At 43.8% G+C, this 19,112-nt stretch overlaps 1 protein-coding gene across 2 annotated transcripts in view; it reads left to right on the top strand.

Annotated features, from left to right (window-relative positions):
• Positions 1–9,513: 9,513 nt before the first annotated feature.
• LOC124722049 (serine proteinase stubble) overlaps positions 9,514–19,112 on the top strand; it is a 230,948-nt gene continuing 221,349 nt past the window's right edge. For both annotated transcript variants that reach the window (XM_047247240.1, XM_047247239.1), the window contains exon 1: positions 9,514–9,689. In XM_047247240.1, coding sequence (XP_047103196.1) covers positions 9,688–9,689 — 2 coding nt within the window. In that variant the 5' untranslated portion in view covers positions 9,514–9,687. The remainder of the gene's footprint in view (positions 9,690–19,112) is intronic.

The raw sequence follows: 19,112 nt of genomic DNA, 5'->3' as shown, positions 1-19,112 counted from the left end.
TCGGTGGGTTCAGGAGGGTAATACGGAACGCCGTGCTGGATCCCAACGGCCTCGTATCACTAGCAGTCGAGATGACAGGGATCTTATCCGCACGGCTGTAACGGATCGAGCAGCCACGTCTCGATCCCTGAGTCAACAGATGGGGACGTTTGCAAGACAACAACCATCTGCACGAACAGTTCGACGACGTTTGCAGCAGCACGGACTATCAGCTCGGAGACCATGGTTGCGGTTACCCTTGACGCTGCGTCACAGACAGGAACGCCTGCGATAGTGTACTCAACGACGAACCTGGGTGCACGAATGGCAAAAGTCATTTTTTCGGATGAATCCAGGTTGTGTTTACAGCATCATGATGGTCGCATCCATGTTTGGCGACATCGCGTTGAACGCACATTGGAAGCGTGTATTCGTCATCGCCATACTGGCGTATCACCCGGCGTGATGGTATGGGGTGCCATTGGTTACCCGTCTCGGTCTCCTCTTGTTCGCATTGACGGCACTTTGAACAGTGGACGCTACATTTCAGATGTGTTACGACCCGTGGCCCTACCCTTCATTCGATCCCTGCGAAACCCTGCATTTCAGCAGGATAATGCACGACCGCATATTGCAGGTCCTGTACGGGCCTTTCTGGATACAGAAAACTTTCGACTGCTGCCCTGGCCAGCACATTCTCCAGACCTCACAACAACTGAAAACGTCTGGTCAATGGTGGCCGAGCAACTGCCTCGTCACAATACGCCAGACTACTCTTGAAGAACTGTGATATCGTGTTGAAGTTGCATGGGCCGCTGTACCTGTACACGCCATCCAAGCTCTGTTTGACTCAATGCCCAGGCGTATCAAGGCCGTTATTACGGCCAGAGGTGGTTGTTCTGGGTACTGATTTCTCAGGATCTACGCACGCAAATTGCGTGAAAATGTAATCACATGTCAGTTCTAGTATAATATATTTGTCCAATTAATACCCGTTTATCATCTGCATTTCTTCTTGGTGTAGCAATTTTAACGGCCAGTAGTGTATAAATATGACTTTACTGTCCCTATGGATCGTGTAACTGTTGCAGCTCGATCTGGAAGCTGAAGCGGCTGCAGAATCACTCAGTGGCACTGCAGCAACGACCTGCACCTGCAGCTAAGTTCAAATCAGCCCTAAATCTTTCTAAGTCGCTCATATCATCTGGTCGGAGATGGACCCTTGCGACGATGAAGGCCGGCGGGGGATGAGTCTGTCTGTGAAGCCCCCGGTGGTGAACAGTCCCAAAGTTGAACCGAATGATTCTGAAATAGATACTCGTATTTCTGCGTTCTGTGTTCTTTACTTCTTTCAGATTGGCCGAGCTACAGATATTCCGAGAGCCCACCAGTAAAGAGCTTTCTTAAAAGATGCTGGTCCCCTTCCTCGAGTTTTGCTTCAGCCGATTAACCAGTAACACGCTTCATACCATTTCATGGTAGAAAAAGCATCTCACCCTCTTTCTGTGGCAACGAGGTGGGACCTCAGCAGCACAGTCGAGTTTCTCTCCTTAACTTCCAGTTTATTTGCATTAGCTAATCCTGGCCGTTCTCATATTGCATAAGTATTTACTTTTTGTGGGCCCAAAGTTCGGCGGCGTTCTACACTTACAAAGCCCGAAACTGCAAGCTCTCAATCCGTTTTCTAGATGGCGTCCGTTGTGTTCCAAAGAAACAGAGTTGTCTACGTTTTGTTCTCAACGGTTCTTCCTGGGTCTTGTTAAAAACAGTGTTGCTTCTCTTTCCACCTCTGAGTTGTAAAACGGTCGCAGCTGGGGGCCTTAACCGAAGGAAATCGTATCTGTGTTGGCTGTGGTGCATGCGGCACCCAGCTGCAGTACTACAGAAGACAGTCCAGTGGACTGCATGGCGTTAATCTAAACTGCTCCTGGCATGTCCTTCTAAGAACTCGTTCGAGGGTGGTTCCTCTGCCCATCTACGTGACTCTTCTGCTCACTCGAGCGCTGGCAGCTCATCCCAATGTGCCTCCGAAGTGCCTGCGTACTTATATATGCCATGCAAGTCCGAACAAAATGTAAATTAAGATAACTAACTACTGACAATCATTAGTATTTGTACTGATATGCATTTCATTTCTCCGTGTTGATTAATTATTCCGATCTGATGGGTCTTTATACTCAGATTTTATATTAGTTACGGGATAGTTTTGGGAAAAAACGGTACATAACAATTCAACCAAATACCTAGGGACTACAGTTATGAGCAACTTAAATCTGAACCGTCACACAGCAAACGTTGTGAGGAAATTGAACCAAAGACTGCGTTTTGTCGGCAAACTCTCAGAAGATTTAACAATAATAAAAGTACTGCCTACACTATGATTGTGCGCCCTCATCTAAACTATTGCTGTACGGTTAGAGATCCTTACCAGACAGGATTGACAGAGGACTTCGAAAATGTACAAAGAAGAATAGTTCCTTTTGTATTATCTCGAAATATTGTAGAGAGTATCATGGATAGGATCTTCAGCCGTCAGGGGGGGGGGGGGGGGAGGGGGCGAGCGGTTCTAGGCGCTAAAGTCTGGAACCGTACGACCGTAGGGTCGCAGGTTCGAATCCTGCCTCGGGCATGGATGTGTGTGATGTCTTTAGGTTAGTTAGGTTTAAGTAGTTCTAAGTTCTAGGGGACTGATGACCTCAGAAGTTAAGTCCCATAGTCCTCAGAGCCATTTGAACCATTTTTTAGGATCTGCAAGCTGGGATGGTAATCATTAAAATAGACTTTTTTCGTTCTAGCGAAAACTTTTCACAAAATTCCGCTCACCATCTCTCTCCCTCGAATACGAAAACATTTTATAGACTCCCAACTGCATAGAGAGAAATGCCAATCGTAATAAAACAAGGGAAAACTGAGCTCACACAGAAAGATTTAGGTGTTCACTTTTCTCACGTGCTATTCGATAGTGGAACAGTTGAAAAATAGTCTGAAAGCGGTTCGGTGAAGCGCCGGATTAGCCGAGCGGTCTCAGGAGCTGCAGTCATGGACTGTGCGGCTGATCCCGGCGGAGGTTCGAGTCCTCCCTCGGGCATGTGTGTGTGTGTGTGTGTTTGTCCTTAGGATAATTTGGGTTAAGTAATGTGTAAGCCTAGGGACTGATGACCTTAGCACTTAAGTCCCATAAGATTCCACACACATTTGAACATTTTTTTGGTTCGATGAACCCTCTGCCAATAACTTCGATGTGAACTGCAGAGTAATGACAAAGGAAAGCCTACTGGACCTGATGGAATACCAGAACAATTCTACATAGAATATGCGAAAGTACCTGCCATTCTTCCAGCACAATGATAGTAAGTCTCTGGAGGAGCGAAGTGTTCATTCGTGTTTCCAAGAAGGGTCGTCGAACAGCGGTAGAGGACTGTAGGCCTTTATCTCGGACGTCAGACTGTTGCCAAATTTTGGAACACGTTTTTATGCTCGCATATTATGATATTTCTGGAGACCGAAAATCTCTTCTGCCAGAAACAACATGGGATCCAAAAACACCGATCATGAGAAACCCAACTCGCTTTATTCGTTTACGAGCCCCAGAAAACAGTAGATACCGGCACGCAGGTAGATGCTGTCTTCTTTGAGTTCCGTGAGGCGTTCGATACAATTCCGCACTGCCACCTAATGAACAAAATCCCAGCGTAAGGAATATCAGATCAACTGTGTGGCTGGATTGAAGAGTTTCGAACAAACAGAATACAACATCCCACTCTCAGCGGAGAGAAGTCTGCAGACATAAAAGTAACTTCGAGCGTATCCCAAGGCAATATTTGTAAGTGACATACTAGACAATGTTGGAAGTTCCATGAGGCTTTTGTGGGTGGTGCTATTGTATACAGAGAAGTTGGGACACTAGAATGTTGCAGGAAGACCTGCAGAGGATCAACACTTGTTGCAGGGAGTGGCAACTGATCCACAAAAGAAACAAATCTATCTCTATGAGTGGTGTCTGCTCTTTCAGACATGTCCGAAAGAACAGACACCAGTCACATAGACACAAACTGATGGGCCGAAACACTATGACTCCCTGCTTAGTCGCTTCTTCGTCCATCTTTGGAAAGAAATAGATCACTGATTCTGCGTATCAGGGAGCCGACAGTTTGTTGGTATGTCTGTTGAGGCATATGGCATTAGATATATACGCACAGGTCGTGTAATTCATGTAAATCACGGGCCGCTGATAAGCGTACGCGGTGATAACACCCGATGCGACCCAGATGAGTTCCATAGGATGTACATCAGGCGAATTCGGTCGCTGAGACATGATCGTGAGTTCACTATTGTGCTCCTGAAACTGCTGTAGCACGGTTCTCGCTCCGAGGCACGGACAGTTATACTGCTGAAAAATGACATCGCCGTCGGGGAAGACATTAAGCATGAACGGATGCAGGATTCTCAGCTGTCAACGTGTCTTCGACTACTACCACAGGTCCCATGCAAGCATAGGAGAATGTCTCCCACATCATAATGGTGATCCCTCCAGCCTGTGTCCGTGGCGCGCTGCACGTTTCGAGCCGCCATTCACCTCGATGACGGTATTTGTGGAGACGATCGTCAACCTGGTGTAGCAAAAACGGGATTCACCCGAAGAACCGACACGTTTCCATTGATCGACTGTCGAACCCCAGAGGTCCATGCCCGCTGCAATCATAACTGATGATGTCGTTTGGCCGGCCGCTGTGGCCGAGCGGTTCTAGGCGCTTCAGCCTGGAACCACGCTGCTGCTACGGTCGCAGGTTCGAATCCCGCCTCGGGCATGGATGTGTGTGATGTCCTTAGCTTAGTTAGGTTTAAGTAGTTCTAAGTCTAGGGGACTGATGACATCAGATGTTAAGTCCCATAGTGCTTAGAACCATTTGATGTTGTTTGGTCAACATGTGAACGCGTAGAGGTATGCATGCACCACCATTGTGCTCTTTCGGCAGAGATCTCACAGATCACCATCTATTCTACTTTACAGAACAGACAAGCCTTCGAACGCCACGTTCTGTGAAGAGTCTGGGACGTTCAACCATTTAGCGCCTAATGGTTGTTTCACTGTCTTTTCACTTCTCTCCGTAGATAAGACAGTGCGTGAACATTCGACTAGCTTCGCCGTTTTCGAGATACTCGTTCATAGGTTCTGCTTAATGATAATCTGTGCTTTGTCAAAGTCGCTTATCTCAATGGATATCCCCGTTTGCAGCCCATACCTTCGCTAGGGAGATCTCCCGTCTCTGCCTGCTTCGCTTACATATCTTTGCTACTGCGTCATGTGCGCACAGTGCCACTAGGTAACACCCAACGTCACGGTGGGCAGTGATCGTAATGTTTTGGCTTACCAGTGTATATGCGCCGTGATAGGTAATATGATTATTCAGTGCAGAGCACTCTTCCCTCGATCTCGTGCGGGACTTTACGTGATGCGACGAGCAAAAAGAGAAAAAAGGGCTAGGGGACTCTATTTTGATAGTGTGCATCAAATGGGAATTTGGATTGAGGGGGGAGGCGAGCTTCGGTAGCCTGTGCAGTTCTGTCTACCCACTCTGCCAAGGTGGCGTAGTTGGTTAACACATCTATCTAGGAAGCAGAAGCCGGCCTCTGTGGACGAGCAGTTCTAGGCACTTCAGTCCGGAACCGCGCTGCTGCTACGGTCGCAGGTTCGAATCCTGCCTCGTGCTTGGATGTGTGTGATGTCCTTAGGTTAGTTAAGTTTAAGTACACTACTGACCATTAAAATTGCTACACCAAGAAGAAATGCAGATGATAAATGGGTATTCATTGGACAAATATATGGCTCTGAGCACTATGGGACTCAACTGCTGAGGTCATTAGTCCCCTAGAACTTAGAACTAGTTAAACCTAACTAACCTAAGGACATCACACACATCCATGCCCGAGGCAGGATTCGAACCTGCGACCGTAGCGGTCTTGCGGCTCCAGACTGCAGCGCCAGAACCGCGCGGCCACTTCGGCCGGCTCATTGGACAAATTTATTATTCTAGAACTGACATGTGATTACGTTTTCACGCAATTTGGGTACATAGATCCTGAGAAATTAGTACCCAGAACAACCACCTCTGGCCGTAACAACGGCCTTGATACGCCTGGGCAATGAGTTAAACAGAGCTTGGATGGCGTGTACAGGTACAGCTGCCCATGCAGCTTCACCACGATACCACAGTTCATCAAGAGTAGTCACTGGTGTATTGTGACGAACCAGTTGCTCGGCCACCATTGACCAGACGTTTTCAGTTGGTGAGAGATCTGGAGAATGTGCTGGTCCGGGCAGTAGTCGAACATTTTCTGTGTCCAGAAAGGCCCGTACAGGACCTGCAACGTGCGGTCGTGCATTATCCTGCTGAAATGCAGGGTTTCGCAGGGATCGAATGAAGGTTATGGCCACGGGTCATAACACATCTGAAATGTAACCTCCACTGTTCAAAGTGCCGTCAATGCGAACAAGAGGTGACCGAGACATGTAACCATTGGCACCCCATACCATCACGCCGGGTGATACGCCAGTATGGCGATGACGAATACGCGCTTCCAATGTGCGTTCGCCGCGATGTCGCCAAACACGGATGCGACCATCATGATGCTGTAAACAGAATCTGGATTCATCCGAAAAAATGACGTTTTGCCATTCCTGCACCCAGGTTCGTCGTTGAGTACTCCATCGCAGGCACTCCTGTCTGTGATGCAGCGTCAAGGGTAACCACAGCCATGGTCTCCGAGCTGATAGTCCGTGCTGTTGCAAACGTCGTCGAACTGTTCGTGCAGACGGTTGTTGTCTTGCAAACGTCCCCATCTGTTGACTCAGGGATCGAGACGTGGCTGCTCAATCCGTTACAGCCGTGCGGATAAGATGCCTGTCATCTCGACTGCTAGTGATACGAGGCCGTTGGGATCCAGCACGGCGTTCCGTATTACCCTCCTGAACCCACCTGTTCCATATTCTGCTAACAGTCATTGGATCTCGACCAACGCGAGCAGCAATGTCGAGATACGATAAACCGCAATCGCGATAGGCTACAATCCGACCTTTATCAAAGTCGGAAACGTGATGGTACGCATTTCTCCTCCCTATACGAGGCATCACAACAACGTTTCCAGGCAACGCCGGTCAACTGCTGTTTGTGTATGAGTAATCGGTTGGAAACTTTCATGATGTCAGCACGTTGTAGGTGTCGCCACCGGCGCCAACTTTGTGTGAATGCTCTGAAAAGCTAATCATTTGCATATGACAGCATCTTTTTCCTGTCGGTTAAATTTCGCGTCTGTAGCACGTCATATTCGTGGTGTAGCAATTTTAATGGCCAGTAGTGTAATTCTAAGTCCAGGGGACTGATGACCACAGATGTTAAGTCCCATAGTGCTTAGAGCCATTTGAACCATTTTGAACATGGGTTAGAATCCCGGCATTGGAACAAATTTTCATTTGTCACCAACGAATTCTTTCGTTGTCTGAGTGCTGCAGAGATTGGAATTTGTCGTTTCTGAACATAAACAAATCTAACGTATTGTGCGTACATAGAGAGAAAGATCAATTACTGTATCAGTACGCGATTGCAGAACAACCATGGGAAACAGTTAATTACATAAAATATCTGGGAATATGTGTACAGAGCGCCTTAAAATGGAACGTCCACATGAAAATCATCGCAGGAAAGGCAGATGCCAGACTGAGATTCATTGAAAAAATCCTCACGGAACATAGTTCACTAACAGAGGAGATAGCTTGCAAAACCCTCGTTCGACCAGTACTTGAATACTGTTCGTCAGTGTGGAATCCGTGCCAGATACGATTGACGAAGGAAACAGAGAAGATCCAAAGAAAAGCAGCGCGTTTCGTTACAGATACATTTAGGAAGCTCGAAAACATTAGGGAGACGACCAATTACCTCCAGTGGCAGACGCTTCAAGAAGGGCGTTCTGTATCAGCTGTATTTTACTGTTAAATTTCCGAGAGCGTACATTCCTAGAAGAGTTGACAAATGTTTTTCTTCCTCCTATGCCGGCGGGTGTGGCCGTGCGGTTCTAGGCGCTTCAGTCTGGAACCGCTACGGTCGCATGTTGGAATCCTGCCTCGGGCATGGATGTGTGTGATGTCTTTAGGTTAGTTAGGTTTAAGTAATTCTAAGTTCTAGGGGACTGATGACCACAGATGTTAAGTCCCATAGTGCTCAGAGCCATTTGAACCATCTTCCTCCTATGTATATTTCTCGAAAAGCCCATGAAGATGAAATTAGAGAGATTCGAGCCCACACGCGGGCATTGTATTGTATTGTATGGAACTGGGACCTAGAAACGACAGAGAGGCTACGTCCCCGCCGTAGCCCTCAGTGGCTCACAACCCCACAACAGGCTACAGCAGTCCACTCACCCCACCGCCGCCCCACACCGAACCCAGGGTTATTGTGAGATCGACCCCCATTGGACCCCCCCGGGAACGTCTTACACCAGACGAGTGTAATGCCAATGTTTGCGTGGTAGAGCAATTATGCTGTACGCGTACCTGGAGACAGTGTTTGCGCAGCAATCGCCGACATAGTGTAACTGAGGTGGAATAAGTGGAACCAGCCCGCATTCGCCGAGGCAGATGGAAAACCGCCTTAAAAACCATCCACAGACTGTCCAACACATCGGACTTCGATACTAATCCGCCGGGCGGATTCGTGCCGGGGACCGGCACGCCTTCCCGCTCGGAAAGCAGTGCTTTAGGCCGCACGGCTACCCGGGCGGACTACACGGAGGCTTACCGGCAATCGTTCTTCCCGTGAACCACTCGCGGCTGCGCTACAGTCGCAGGTTCGAATCCTGCCTCGGGCATGGATGTGTGTGATGTCCTTAGGTTAGATAGGTTTAAGTACTTCTAAGTTCTAGGGGACTAATGACCTCAGATGTTAAGTCCCATAGTGCTCAGAGCCATTTTTGAATTCGCGACTGGAAGAGGAAAGGGGAACTGACAGTGTTACACGAAGTACCCTCCGCCACAATCCGCGAGGTGCCTTGCGGAGCATATATGTAGGTGTAGATGTCATGCTGTCGAATGAGGTGTGGTCGTCTCGAGCCCATATCCATCAGTGGCTGCCGACGCAGTTCTTCGCAGTACGGTAAGCTGCTCGACAGCAAGAGCAGAGCGCGTGTAAGGTGCTTAGTGGCCCTGGCCTAGACTCTGCGCGGAGTGAAAGGTCCTTTGTCGCTCGTCAGTGCCAAGGCAGCGGCGCGACGAGGAAGCAGGTGTCGGCGCGGGGGCGTACGTGCCCCGAGCGACGTCAAGTGTAACGGCGGCTGCGGACGCTGCTTCCCGCTAGAGCAGAAAGCCATCGCTTTGCCGGAGAAGAAATACAAAAATTAAGGCCGCGAGCTTCTGGCCGTAAGGAGGGCGCCCGGAGTGGATCGGGGGTGGGTGGGGGGAGGGGGGGGGGGGATGTCCGCGGCCCGCGAGCGGAGAGCGGCGAGCGGTCGTTGGTCGCGGCGCGCACTCAGTCAGCTGCGGGCGGCGCTGCACGGCGGACTCGTTCGGTATGTGAGTGTCCTCCCAGCTCAGGTCAGTGCGCTAACGGGACGCCACGGGACCTGCCCGCCCGCAACAATCGCATGGAACTGCAACCACGGGCGACGTTAATGAGATCGCCGCTTCGCAACACGCTTTCTTCTCACTCGCGTTTGTAAATGTAAGTCTCCTTTCTTATACTCTACTAAATATCATCACTTTGTTAAAACGATGAGAACGTTCGTATGTGGAAGATCTTCACGAGTCAAATTCTGTTTTTGTTCAGATTCGTTCCACAAATTCGCAGTCACCAGAGCCTAACATTACTACTTGATGCCCCTGTAAGTTAGAGATGTTTGCAATCAGGGCACTACTTTTCTTCTTATTATATGACGTGGTATTTGTTGTGCCAACTCGATAACATCAAATTACAATTTTACGTTTCACGTATTCGTTCGACATAGACATCTCCAGAAATAAATCCGTGTTTACTTGTCATACTGGTTGTCCTCCACTTCCACAGCACTATCTAAATCTTCACATACCTGGTCTGTCCAAATCAGACTAAACTTCTCCTGGATCTCATAAGCTTGCTCTTAGCCACGTATCTTTCGGCTGCGTAAGGCTTTCTAGGTACTGACAGGGGAACCTCCCCATCGCACCCCCCTCAGATTTAGTTATAAGTTGGCACAGTGGATAGACCTTGAAAAGCTGAACACAGATCAATCGAGAAAACATGTTGTGTGGAACTATGAAAAAAATAAGCAAAATATACAAACTGAGTAGTCCATGCGCAAGATACGCAACATCAAAGAGAATGTGAGCTAAAGAGCGCCGTGGTCCCGTGGTTAGCCAGAGCGGTTGCGGAACGAGAGGGTCCTTGGTTCAAGTCTTCCCTTGAGTGAAAAATTTAATTTTTTATTTTCAGACAATTATTATCTGTCCGTCCGTTATGTTTTCATCACTTTTTTGGGAGTGATTATCACATCCACAAGAAAATCTAAATCGGGCAAGGTAGAAGAATCTTTTACCCATTCGCCAAGTGTACAAGTTAGGTGGGTCAACAACATATTCCTGTCATCTGACGCACATGCCGTCATCAGTATCGTATAGAATATATCAGACGTGTTTTCCTGTGGAAGAATCGGTTGACCTATGACCTTGCGATCAAATGTTTTCTTTTCCCATTGGAGAGGCACGTCCTTTCGTCTACTAATCGCACGGTTTTGCGGTGCGGTCGCAAAACACAGACACTAAACTTATTACAGTGAATAGAGACGTCAATGAACGAACGGACAGATCATAACTCTGCGAAGATAGAAAATGAAAACTTTTCGCAGCTGCTCACGGTAACCACGGGACCACGACGCTCCTTAGCTCACGCTGTCCTTGATGTTGCCTATGTTGCGCATGGACTACTCAGTTTGTGTATTTTGCTTATTTTTTTCATAGTTCCACACAACTTCTTCCTGTTTTCTCGATTGATCTGTGTTCCGTTTTTCAAGGCCTATCCACTATGCCAACTTATAACTAAATCTGAGGGGGGTGCGATGGGGAGGTTCCCTTGTGAGTAATTCGGATACATGAGACAGTCTCTTGTAACGTTGTTGTTGCTGGCTACGAGACACCTAAAGGTGGATGTCTCCTGATGTCAAAACGGCAGCTGTTTAATGACAGACATTTTGTTTGGCCTTGTTACCTCGTCAAGGCTAGCGAAGTGCGATACGGATGACACTTTATGATTTTCGTTTTCCTTTGATCTCGCATCGCGTGATCGAATCAGTGGCAAATCGTTGCGCTAATTTTGTCTTAAGAGAGGTAGTTTGTGGCTTCCGCGAGGGCCTCTAACAGTTTTCTTCTTTTCCGAGAGTCGCGCCCGGTACTTCCCAGAATCTCACTGGATTATGATTACTGCCTGATCTATCGGCAGTGATGTCTAACACATAGTGAGAGAATCAGATATCCGAAAATAGTTACTTTGATCTGCATCTCGCTGTGTTCGGAATCGACAGAGCTATAATGTATTTGTCAATGAATGTTGAGGTCAGTGTCATTAACAGCCCTTATGACTATAGAAATTATTAGTAGTAAAGTAACTAAACGTATTTTGGAAAATTAAATTTTTGTTTCAAGGGAGAAATGTTGGATTTTAACGTTGCCCAGACACAGATCCTTAGACACACAGTATGAACTGAGTAGGAGAATTTCAGCTAGTAGGAAGCGGTCGTGACCTAGTTATCCCGTCTCGGCATTGGTACGAACCACTTAAAGGAAAACCTAAGTTAGGCGCACGAAGTTCGTGTCTCCTGAGATTAGTGCCTTAGAATCTAGGTCACTTCGGTCAGGATTTTTAGTACAACCAACTTTCCTTTCTTGTGATTTGTCTTCACACTGTTTACCTAACTCTTTAGTATACGTAACGTAACCTGTTTCAGACCACATCAAAGGGCTGTGTGACATTAGCTGCATACTGTCGCTTGAGGTAGAGCACTGCATCTTTTTGTAAAATGACTTACTGCACTTGTACAAATTGTACAAATGCCACGCAGTCGCGGAATAGGAACATAAAACAGTCAAATTTTCAGGATTGCTTTGACTGCAGTCATTTATACACAATCTTGCAGTGCCGACATACAACGTTCCTGGTTACAGGAAGGTATGATCTTCAGAATTGTAATGAAAAGCACTGCATTTTATTGTCAAGTCCTACCAAGGTAACCTAAAGTGGTTCACTCTCGTAAAGATGGGACCGATACAGTTTTAAAAACACCACACTTGTCTCTGACAAGAGAGTCTCTGATTGGTATCAAAATCGAGGCACGAGTCTGTTCATAATTCATTCTGTCAAATGGCTTTTTCATGTACTTGTTAGGTATCAAGTTTAGTGACCGTCTTTCGTTTATCATGGGAATTTGCGGCATATTGGTGACAGTGAAACTTTCCGTACAGCCTTTGTAGGTCAAGCTACCTACATCGTTCAGCTCCCTCAGTTTTGTGCAGAACATCAGACGAAAGTAAAACCAGAAATGATCTACAAGATGACAGCTTTATATTGGCACCAATGTTCTTTTTTCCTGCGGACCAGTATACGTTGGGAAGTTGGGACAGCTGAAACGCATACAGCATCTACCTACAATTTCAAGGAATAGCCGTGTGGTTCAAATTGTCGTATATATGATTTCATAAATTAAAGAGTGGAATTGTGGATTGATTCTCTTATTAGGATAATCTATGGTGTATCATAGCCTTTAGTGGAAACTGGAAAGGGAGAGTTTCTAAGAGAAAAATGAAAGAGACTGTGAGCAGTACAAGAATTTGGAGCTGCTCATGCAAAGAATCGTTCATTTACTTGGTAAACCTATTTCAATAGAAACTTTTGTACTTTTTTGATTTAGTAAGGTCTGCGATTTGAATTCATTAGATTACAGAAATTGGAACTATGTTAACAACAATTTCTCGTAAGAAAAGACTACGATCCCCCTTACTGTAAGTACAAATACGGTGTAACCAGCTACTTTACATAGTAGTCTCCTATTCATACACTGAAGCTGAACTCCAACGTTACAGCAAGCAGTAAAAAACTTAGAAGCCTCATTATGCATTTGCCTGACAATAAATGATTAAACTTCCTCGTCGTACGTGAATTTTCTATGGTGTACAAAATAATAACGCTACCTGTCACTTTTATTGTTTATTATGAGGACATCTATCGGAGACTTACGTTTTCATGGTCAGATGACGATTCATTTTTTTTCATACCTGACATGTGGTCTATTGTGATAGATATCATCAACTGCGGTGGAACAAACAACATACATGATGTGATTTGTTCGACTTGTATCATTTACTTGCCTGTATTCAGGATGAAAGTAATACTAATGCTTCAAGGTACAAGAAATTTCGTACACGGAATCACAGAAGTACATAATATGTAAGTTAACAAAAGGCCCGTGCCTGAAGATGAACGGATGTTTTCGAAGTATAGCACAGTGAATATAATAAAATGAAATCACAACGGCAGTTTCGTACTGATACAACACGAAACGTTATAAATAAACGGTAAGATAATGGCTGAGTATTTACATGAGCTTTGCTTTAAGTGTTTTGAGAATCACGGCCGCATCCGACTTATAAATCATGTGTAACTGAAACAGCACAGCGTTAACTCATCCAAACGGAATGGATCAAATGCGTGGAATCTTGTTCTCGAACGAGACTGTCTTCTTCAGAGCTCATTGTGGAAAACTAGAAACAAAATGAGACAAACCTTCTCGGCTGTTTCACTATTAGCAGCGAGAAATTCATCGCGATCTACAATACTTACTTCTTGTACATACTGAAGTTCAGTAACTCTTCCAGAAGAAATTTTTTCGTCATAATGTTGGTTAATGTTATTCTTACAATCGGTTCTACAGATGAGCAACTACTCATTAAAGATCATACACGTTTTTGTAGACCGATTTCGAAAAACCCACTATGGAGAATTTTTGTTAAAAACTTTGCAGAAAACTGGCAGAGTGAAGTTCATCGAGGGTTGTGTTGATTCGTAGGTGCATGTTGGAATGATTTCCTCCAAAAGTGTAGCGTCAGTTCCTCACCTCAATCTTTCGCATCTAAGCTAGTCCACTCTATCAAATTAAATATCAACGAAACATTAAACGTTATTTTTCAGTTAGTTACCCATACTAGATTTCGACGTGATTTTTAGATGTACTGGGTGTTCTTGATTAGTACTAACTGATCTCAGTAACTTCTTCAGAGTGTCTTTGGTTAGCTTGGAAGGTGGGAGTAATCGATAGTCTGTATTAACACACACACACACACACACACACACACACACACACGCTTGCACACATGCTCAATAAAGCTGGGTCTATGTTTCTGGTAGAGGATCGAATTTCGTTCACTGTACAGTGACACATAAGCTCTCTACATGTAGCAGTTTTAGGTATAGTCCCGATGGTAGACACAGTAATCATTTAGTATATTGTTAATATTTCTTGTCATTAGATCGTCCATTTGTATTTCATAATAGCTCTAGTATGCTAGATTTCAACCTCTTCCGGTTGTTATCTGCGGACAAATGAAAATGCAGTACTAAATGTAGTTAACTTTGCTTTGTAACCAAATATATTCATCACCACCGACCCACTTGTAGTCACTTTCTAGTAACTCACATGACGCACATTAGCAGTCTCGAGTCTGCCTTCAGGACAACGCCAGGCAATTTTGTTGAACGACACGCGTCGTTTTTTTTTTTTTTTTTTTTTTTTTTTTGATCACTTTTTTTTTCGATCACCTGCTACGATGGCGGAAAATTGGGCTATCATGTATGCGAGATGATACGTTGAGAAGAATAGACATCAAAGCAGACTGACCTTGTGCGCACATTCCCAAGCGCACGCAGTTTTCGTAACATGGTGTGGACGGCCGACAGCTTACTGTTGGTGTCGACAGAGGTCGGACCATATCTCCCAGCAGCCTTCTACCCCTCGCTCCCACCCTCTCTACTTCCGCATCAGTCCGACACGATTCCCGGTTTGACATCTCCGCGAAGAGAGAATAGCATGTCCCCTCCGTTTAATGACTGGCGCAATTTTACAGTTTTCGAGAATGCGAGGAACAGTAAACATTGACTTACCTTGAGCGTCTGTAGTAATGCGTGATATAGCGCCAAATGAAGGTGTCTGGTTAGAATCAAGTTTTAGACACTAATATTTTGCCAGAAGGGGGAGGAGAACTGCCAAGTGACATCCTGTTGTTGATCACCAGACTAATTCTCAAATGTTTCCATTTTTTCCGTTGGAGCGAGATTGCGCGACACTGCCGACAGCGAATCATGTGTATGATGTGACGATAAGCATATGATACTTGAGATGAGTGGCATTTGTTCTGACACTGGGTTTCCACCTTTCTTCATTCTCTCATCGTTATCAATCACACCAACATGTCACCAAAATCTAAGTGCACTCAGTTATGTCATCTACGAAAAATATGAGTAGATTCTCTTCAGACACAACATTTACACTTGCGCAATGTATGCGATATGGCAAACAGTACAAAGTAGGCGGCTGAACCTACTATTCGATCTCTCCCAGACAAAAATGCCATACGAGCTTACTTTACTTTTGTAGCCATGAAGTTTGCAACATAAATTACGCATAACGGATTAAAACTAAAGCTGTCATAAATACGCAGACTGATATGAACATCTCAGTGTCTTGCAGGTCATGGTCCTATTGCCCTCTCCTATTTGAAAACTGTATCAACCATCCAACATAACCGCAACCCAACTATTATTTAAGTCTCGTAAACTACAAGGGTAAGTTAGTCACATGTTGGCCAGCCCGGTTAGCCGTGCAGTGTAACGCACAGCTTTCCAGACTGAGAAGGAGCGCCTGGTCCCCGGCACGAATCCGCCCGGTCGAAGTCCGGTGAGCCGGCCAGTCTGTGGATGGTTTTTAAGCGGTTTTCCATCTGCCTCGGCGAATGCGGGCTGGTTCCCCTTATTCTGCCTCAGCTACACTATGTCGGCGATTGCTGCGCAAGCAAAGTCTCCACGTACGCGTACACCACCATTATTCTACCATGCAAACATAGGGGTTACACTCGTCTGGTGTGAGACATTTCCTGTGGGGGTCCATCGGGAGCCGAACCACACAATAACTCTGAAAGAGTGGTTCGGTGTGGGGCAGCGGAGGGAGTGCGGTAGTCATCGTGGGGTTGTGGACCACTGCGGCTGCGGTGGGGACAGAGCCTCTCCGTCGATCCTAGGCCCCCAGTTAACATACAATACAATACAGTAGTCACATGTTCCACAGATCATTTGAACAATCCTATAATCGAATGATATAGAATGATTCAGTTTGCAGGATATGTATAAAGTGTAAAAGTTAATGAACGAATTATTATTTTAGTCTTATTCGTGCAAATGCACTTAAAAACAATTTTTTTATTTATTTATTGTACTGGCTACCAGTTTTTAAGTAGAAATTCGCAAATGGAATAGAAGGTGTAGTCCAGGAGAAATTATTTTATTTTAGATATAAAATTTGCTTTGCTGCTTGTCAGACATTTTATGTGACTGGGCAAATCATCAAAGATTTTTGTTGCTGCATACTAAACTCCTCTGTGAGCCTCTGACATTTTATTAAAGGACAATAAAGGACATTTTTCTGTCTAGTGTTTTAGGTATGGACATCACTGTTCTTCTCAAATTGTGATAGATTATTTATAACGAATTTTAATACATATATTCATTAATGAAATTCGTCATAAATAATCTATCAGTATCTGAGAAGAACAGTGATCTTCATATGTACAAAACTAGAGCGAAAGATAACCTCTATTAGCCATCGTTAAAGCTGTCAGTGGTTCAGAAAGGAGATAAATATGCAATAACAAAAATATTTGATTATTTGTCCATTAACATAAAATGTAAAAAGGTTCATAGGTTCAAGTGTAGATAGAACCCTAAATCTTGAGGTCCAAAATGTGATACTTGCCCAGAAAGCCACCAGACTGCATTATAAGGTTTTGTTATGAAATTACAGCTTTTGCTTTTAAAGCTGTACTAGTTCTATGTAACAAAATGTTTGGTAACTAATAAATAAAGAGTCGTTTATTTAATGGTACTTTATTTGACATTTCAATTCTGACTGAAGATTTTCTTGAGTTATATATTCATTCAGTATAGATACACAGAGAATGTAATCAGTTACATTTATGGAGTTTCCCACTATGTATTTCAGGTGGCATTATTTAAGTTGACGAGACATGCAATTACGATTTTGGTCATAGCACTCTACTAAACTGTCATCAAACATTGGTTTTAAAAATCTAAGTATAATGGAACTTTCCATTTACTTACATGTTACACTTTACATTTGTTTATTTTGAAAATCAACATCCAGTCCTTGTACCATATGTTAATTTTCAGCCAGATTTTCTACATTTTCCTAATCGTATGTACAATTGTATCAACTCTGAACAGCCTCAAAAAGCTTCTAGCATAGACTTGATCATTTATAAATATAAAGCATAGTGTAGAGTAATGGCTCTACAAGACTTCACTGTTGTATGCCCAAAGTTGGTTGCAGATTTGATGTTTTCTTCAAATTAAAAACTATGCTCAAAGTTCTGCTGTGAGAATGTACAGATCACTTGAATCACAAATCTAGTTTCATATTCTGTGTACTTGAATCTTATCATTGTTACCACTGTTATGTAATGCAGCTGACAGCAAGACTTAATTTAGATTGCTAGGTATTCTTGTCCTGGAGATCCAACCAGATCTCAAGATATGGCTTAATTTGCATTCAAAATTACGGTATTTAAGGGTTTAAAAGAAAGGCTTCTAGAAGTGACCATGGTTTACCTAAGGAGAGGAATGTCATTTTTATTGAAGAAAGTCATGGGGATACAACATTGCATCCTGCATTTTAAACAGAAAATGAGAGAAACATGTTAGAGGATGTGAAGTAAATGTGTGAGAATTTATAGGTTTTCTTAAGAAAATCATATATGATATTTTTTAATTAGAATTTTATAAACAAACTGTTTTAAAGCAATTTCTTGAATAATATTTTATGTGTGACTTTTTATTCTCCAATATTTCAAAGAAATATTTGATTCTAAAAATGTGAGATTGATTAAACCGTTAACAAAATTATATAAATATTTCAACACTACATAAAGTTTCATAAACTTTATGACATTAACAATGAGTATTGTTTTGTTTGTAACAGATTATCATCACCTTTTTGTGAATGTATATTTACTGTTCACATTATCAAACGTTCTTCCAACTAATTTAGAAAAAATGTACACATAACACTGTGTTTTTTACAAAGTCTTGTAAAAATCAAAATTTAATGTATTTCTAACTAAAACTCTAGAGAAGTTGACATTAACACATTATTTATTGCCATTACTAGTTCTGACAGATTTTTAAGTATTTTATTAATTATATCATAAATACTCTTTTCCATCATCCATATGAGAATTTACATGTTTACACTGAAAGAGGTTCAAATAGATGTATGGGGCAGTATATTACTTGCATGAGAAATACTAGCCCAAAACTCTACCTGAAACAAGTATTCAGATGGATTACTATAACAAAAATATGAATTTTTATAACTAAGTTTCCTTATTTGGCCGGCTGGAGAGGCTGAGCGGTTCTAGGCGCTACAGTCTGGAACCGCACGACCGCTATGGTCGCAGGTTCAAATCCTGCCTCTGGCATGGATGTGTGTGATGTCCTTAGGTTAGTTAGGTCTAAGTAGTTCTAAGTTCTAGGGGACTGATGACCTCAGAAGTTAAGTCCCATAGTGCTCAGAGACATTTTTTTCATTATTTGAATTTAAATCATCTTTTAATGTATTTAATTTAAATCTAATCTTTCATCATTAATGCAATTTCGGTATGACTGACATTCCTTAGAAAAAAAGTAACTCCTAAATTCCCAGGATTCTTCCATCATATCTAAATCGCCCCTTTGTCCTCCCGACAACTGACGTTATAAATGCGTCTCCATCCATATCGTTCTGTAATATTATTTACAGGTATTTAGTTGACATTTTTTGAGTTCACTGGCAGATAA

The sequence above is a fragment of the Schistocerca piceifrons genome, chromosome X (genome assembly GCF_021461385.2).
Source record: "Schistocerca piceifrons isolate TAMUIC-IGC-003096 chromosome X, iqSchPice1.1, whole genome shotgun sequence".
Taxonomy (NCBI): domain Eukaryota; kingdom Metazoa; phylum Arthropoda; class Insecta; order Orthoptera; family Acrididae; genus Schistocerca; species Schistocerca piceifrons.
Note: the sequence above shows the minus strand (reverse complement) of the source record. Positions and strands in the feature narration are given on the sequence as shown.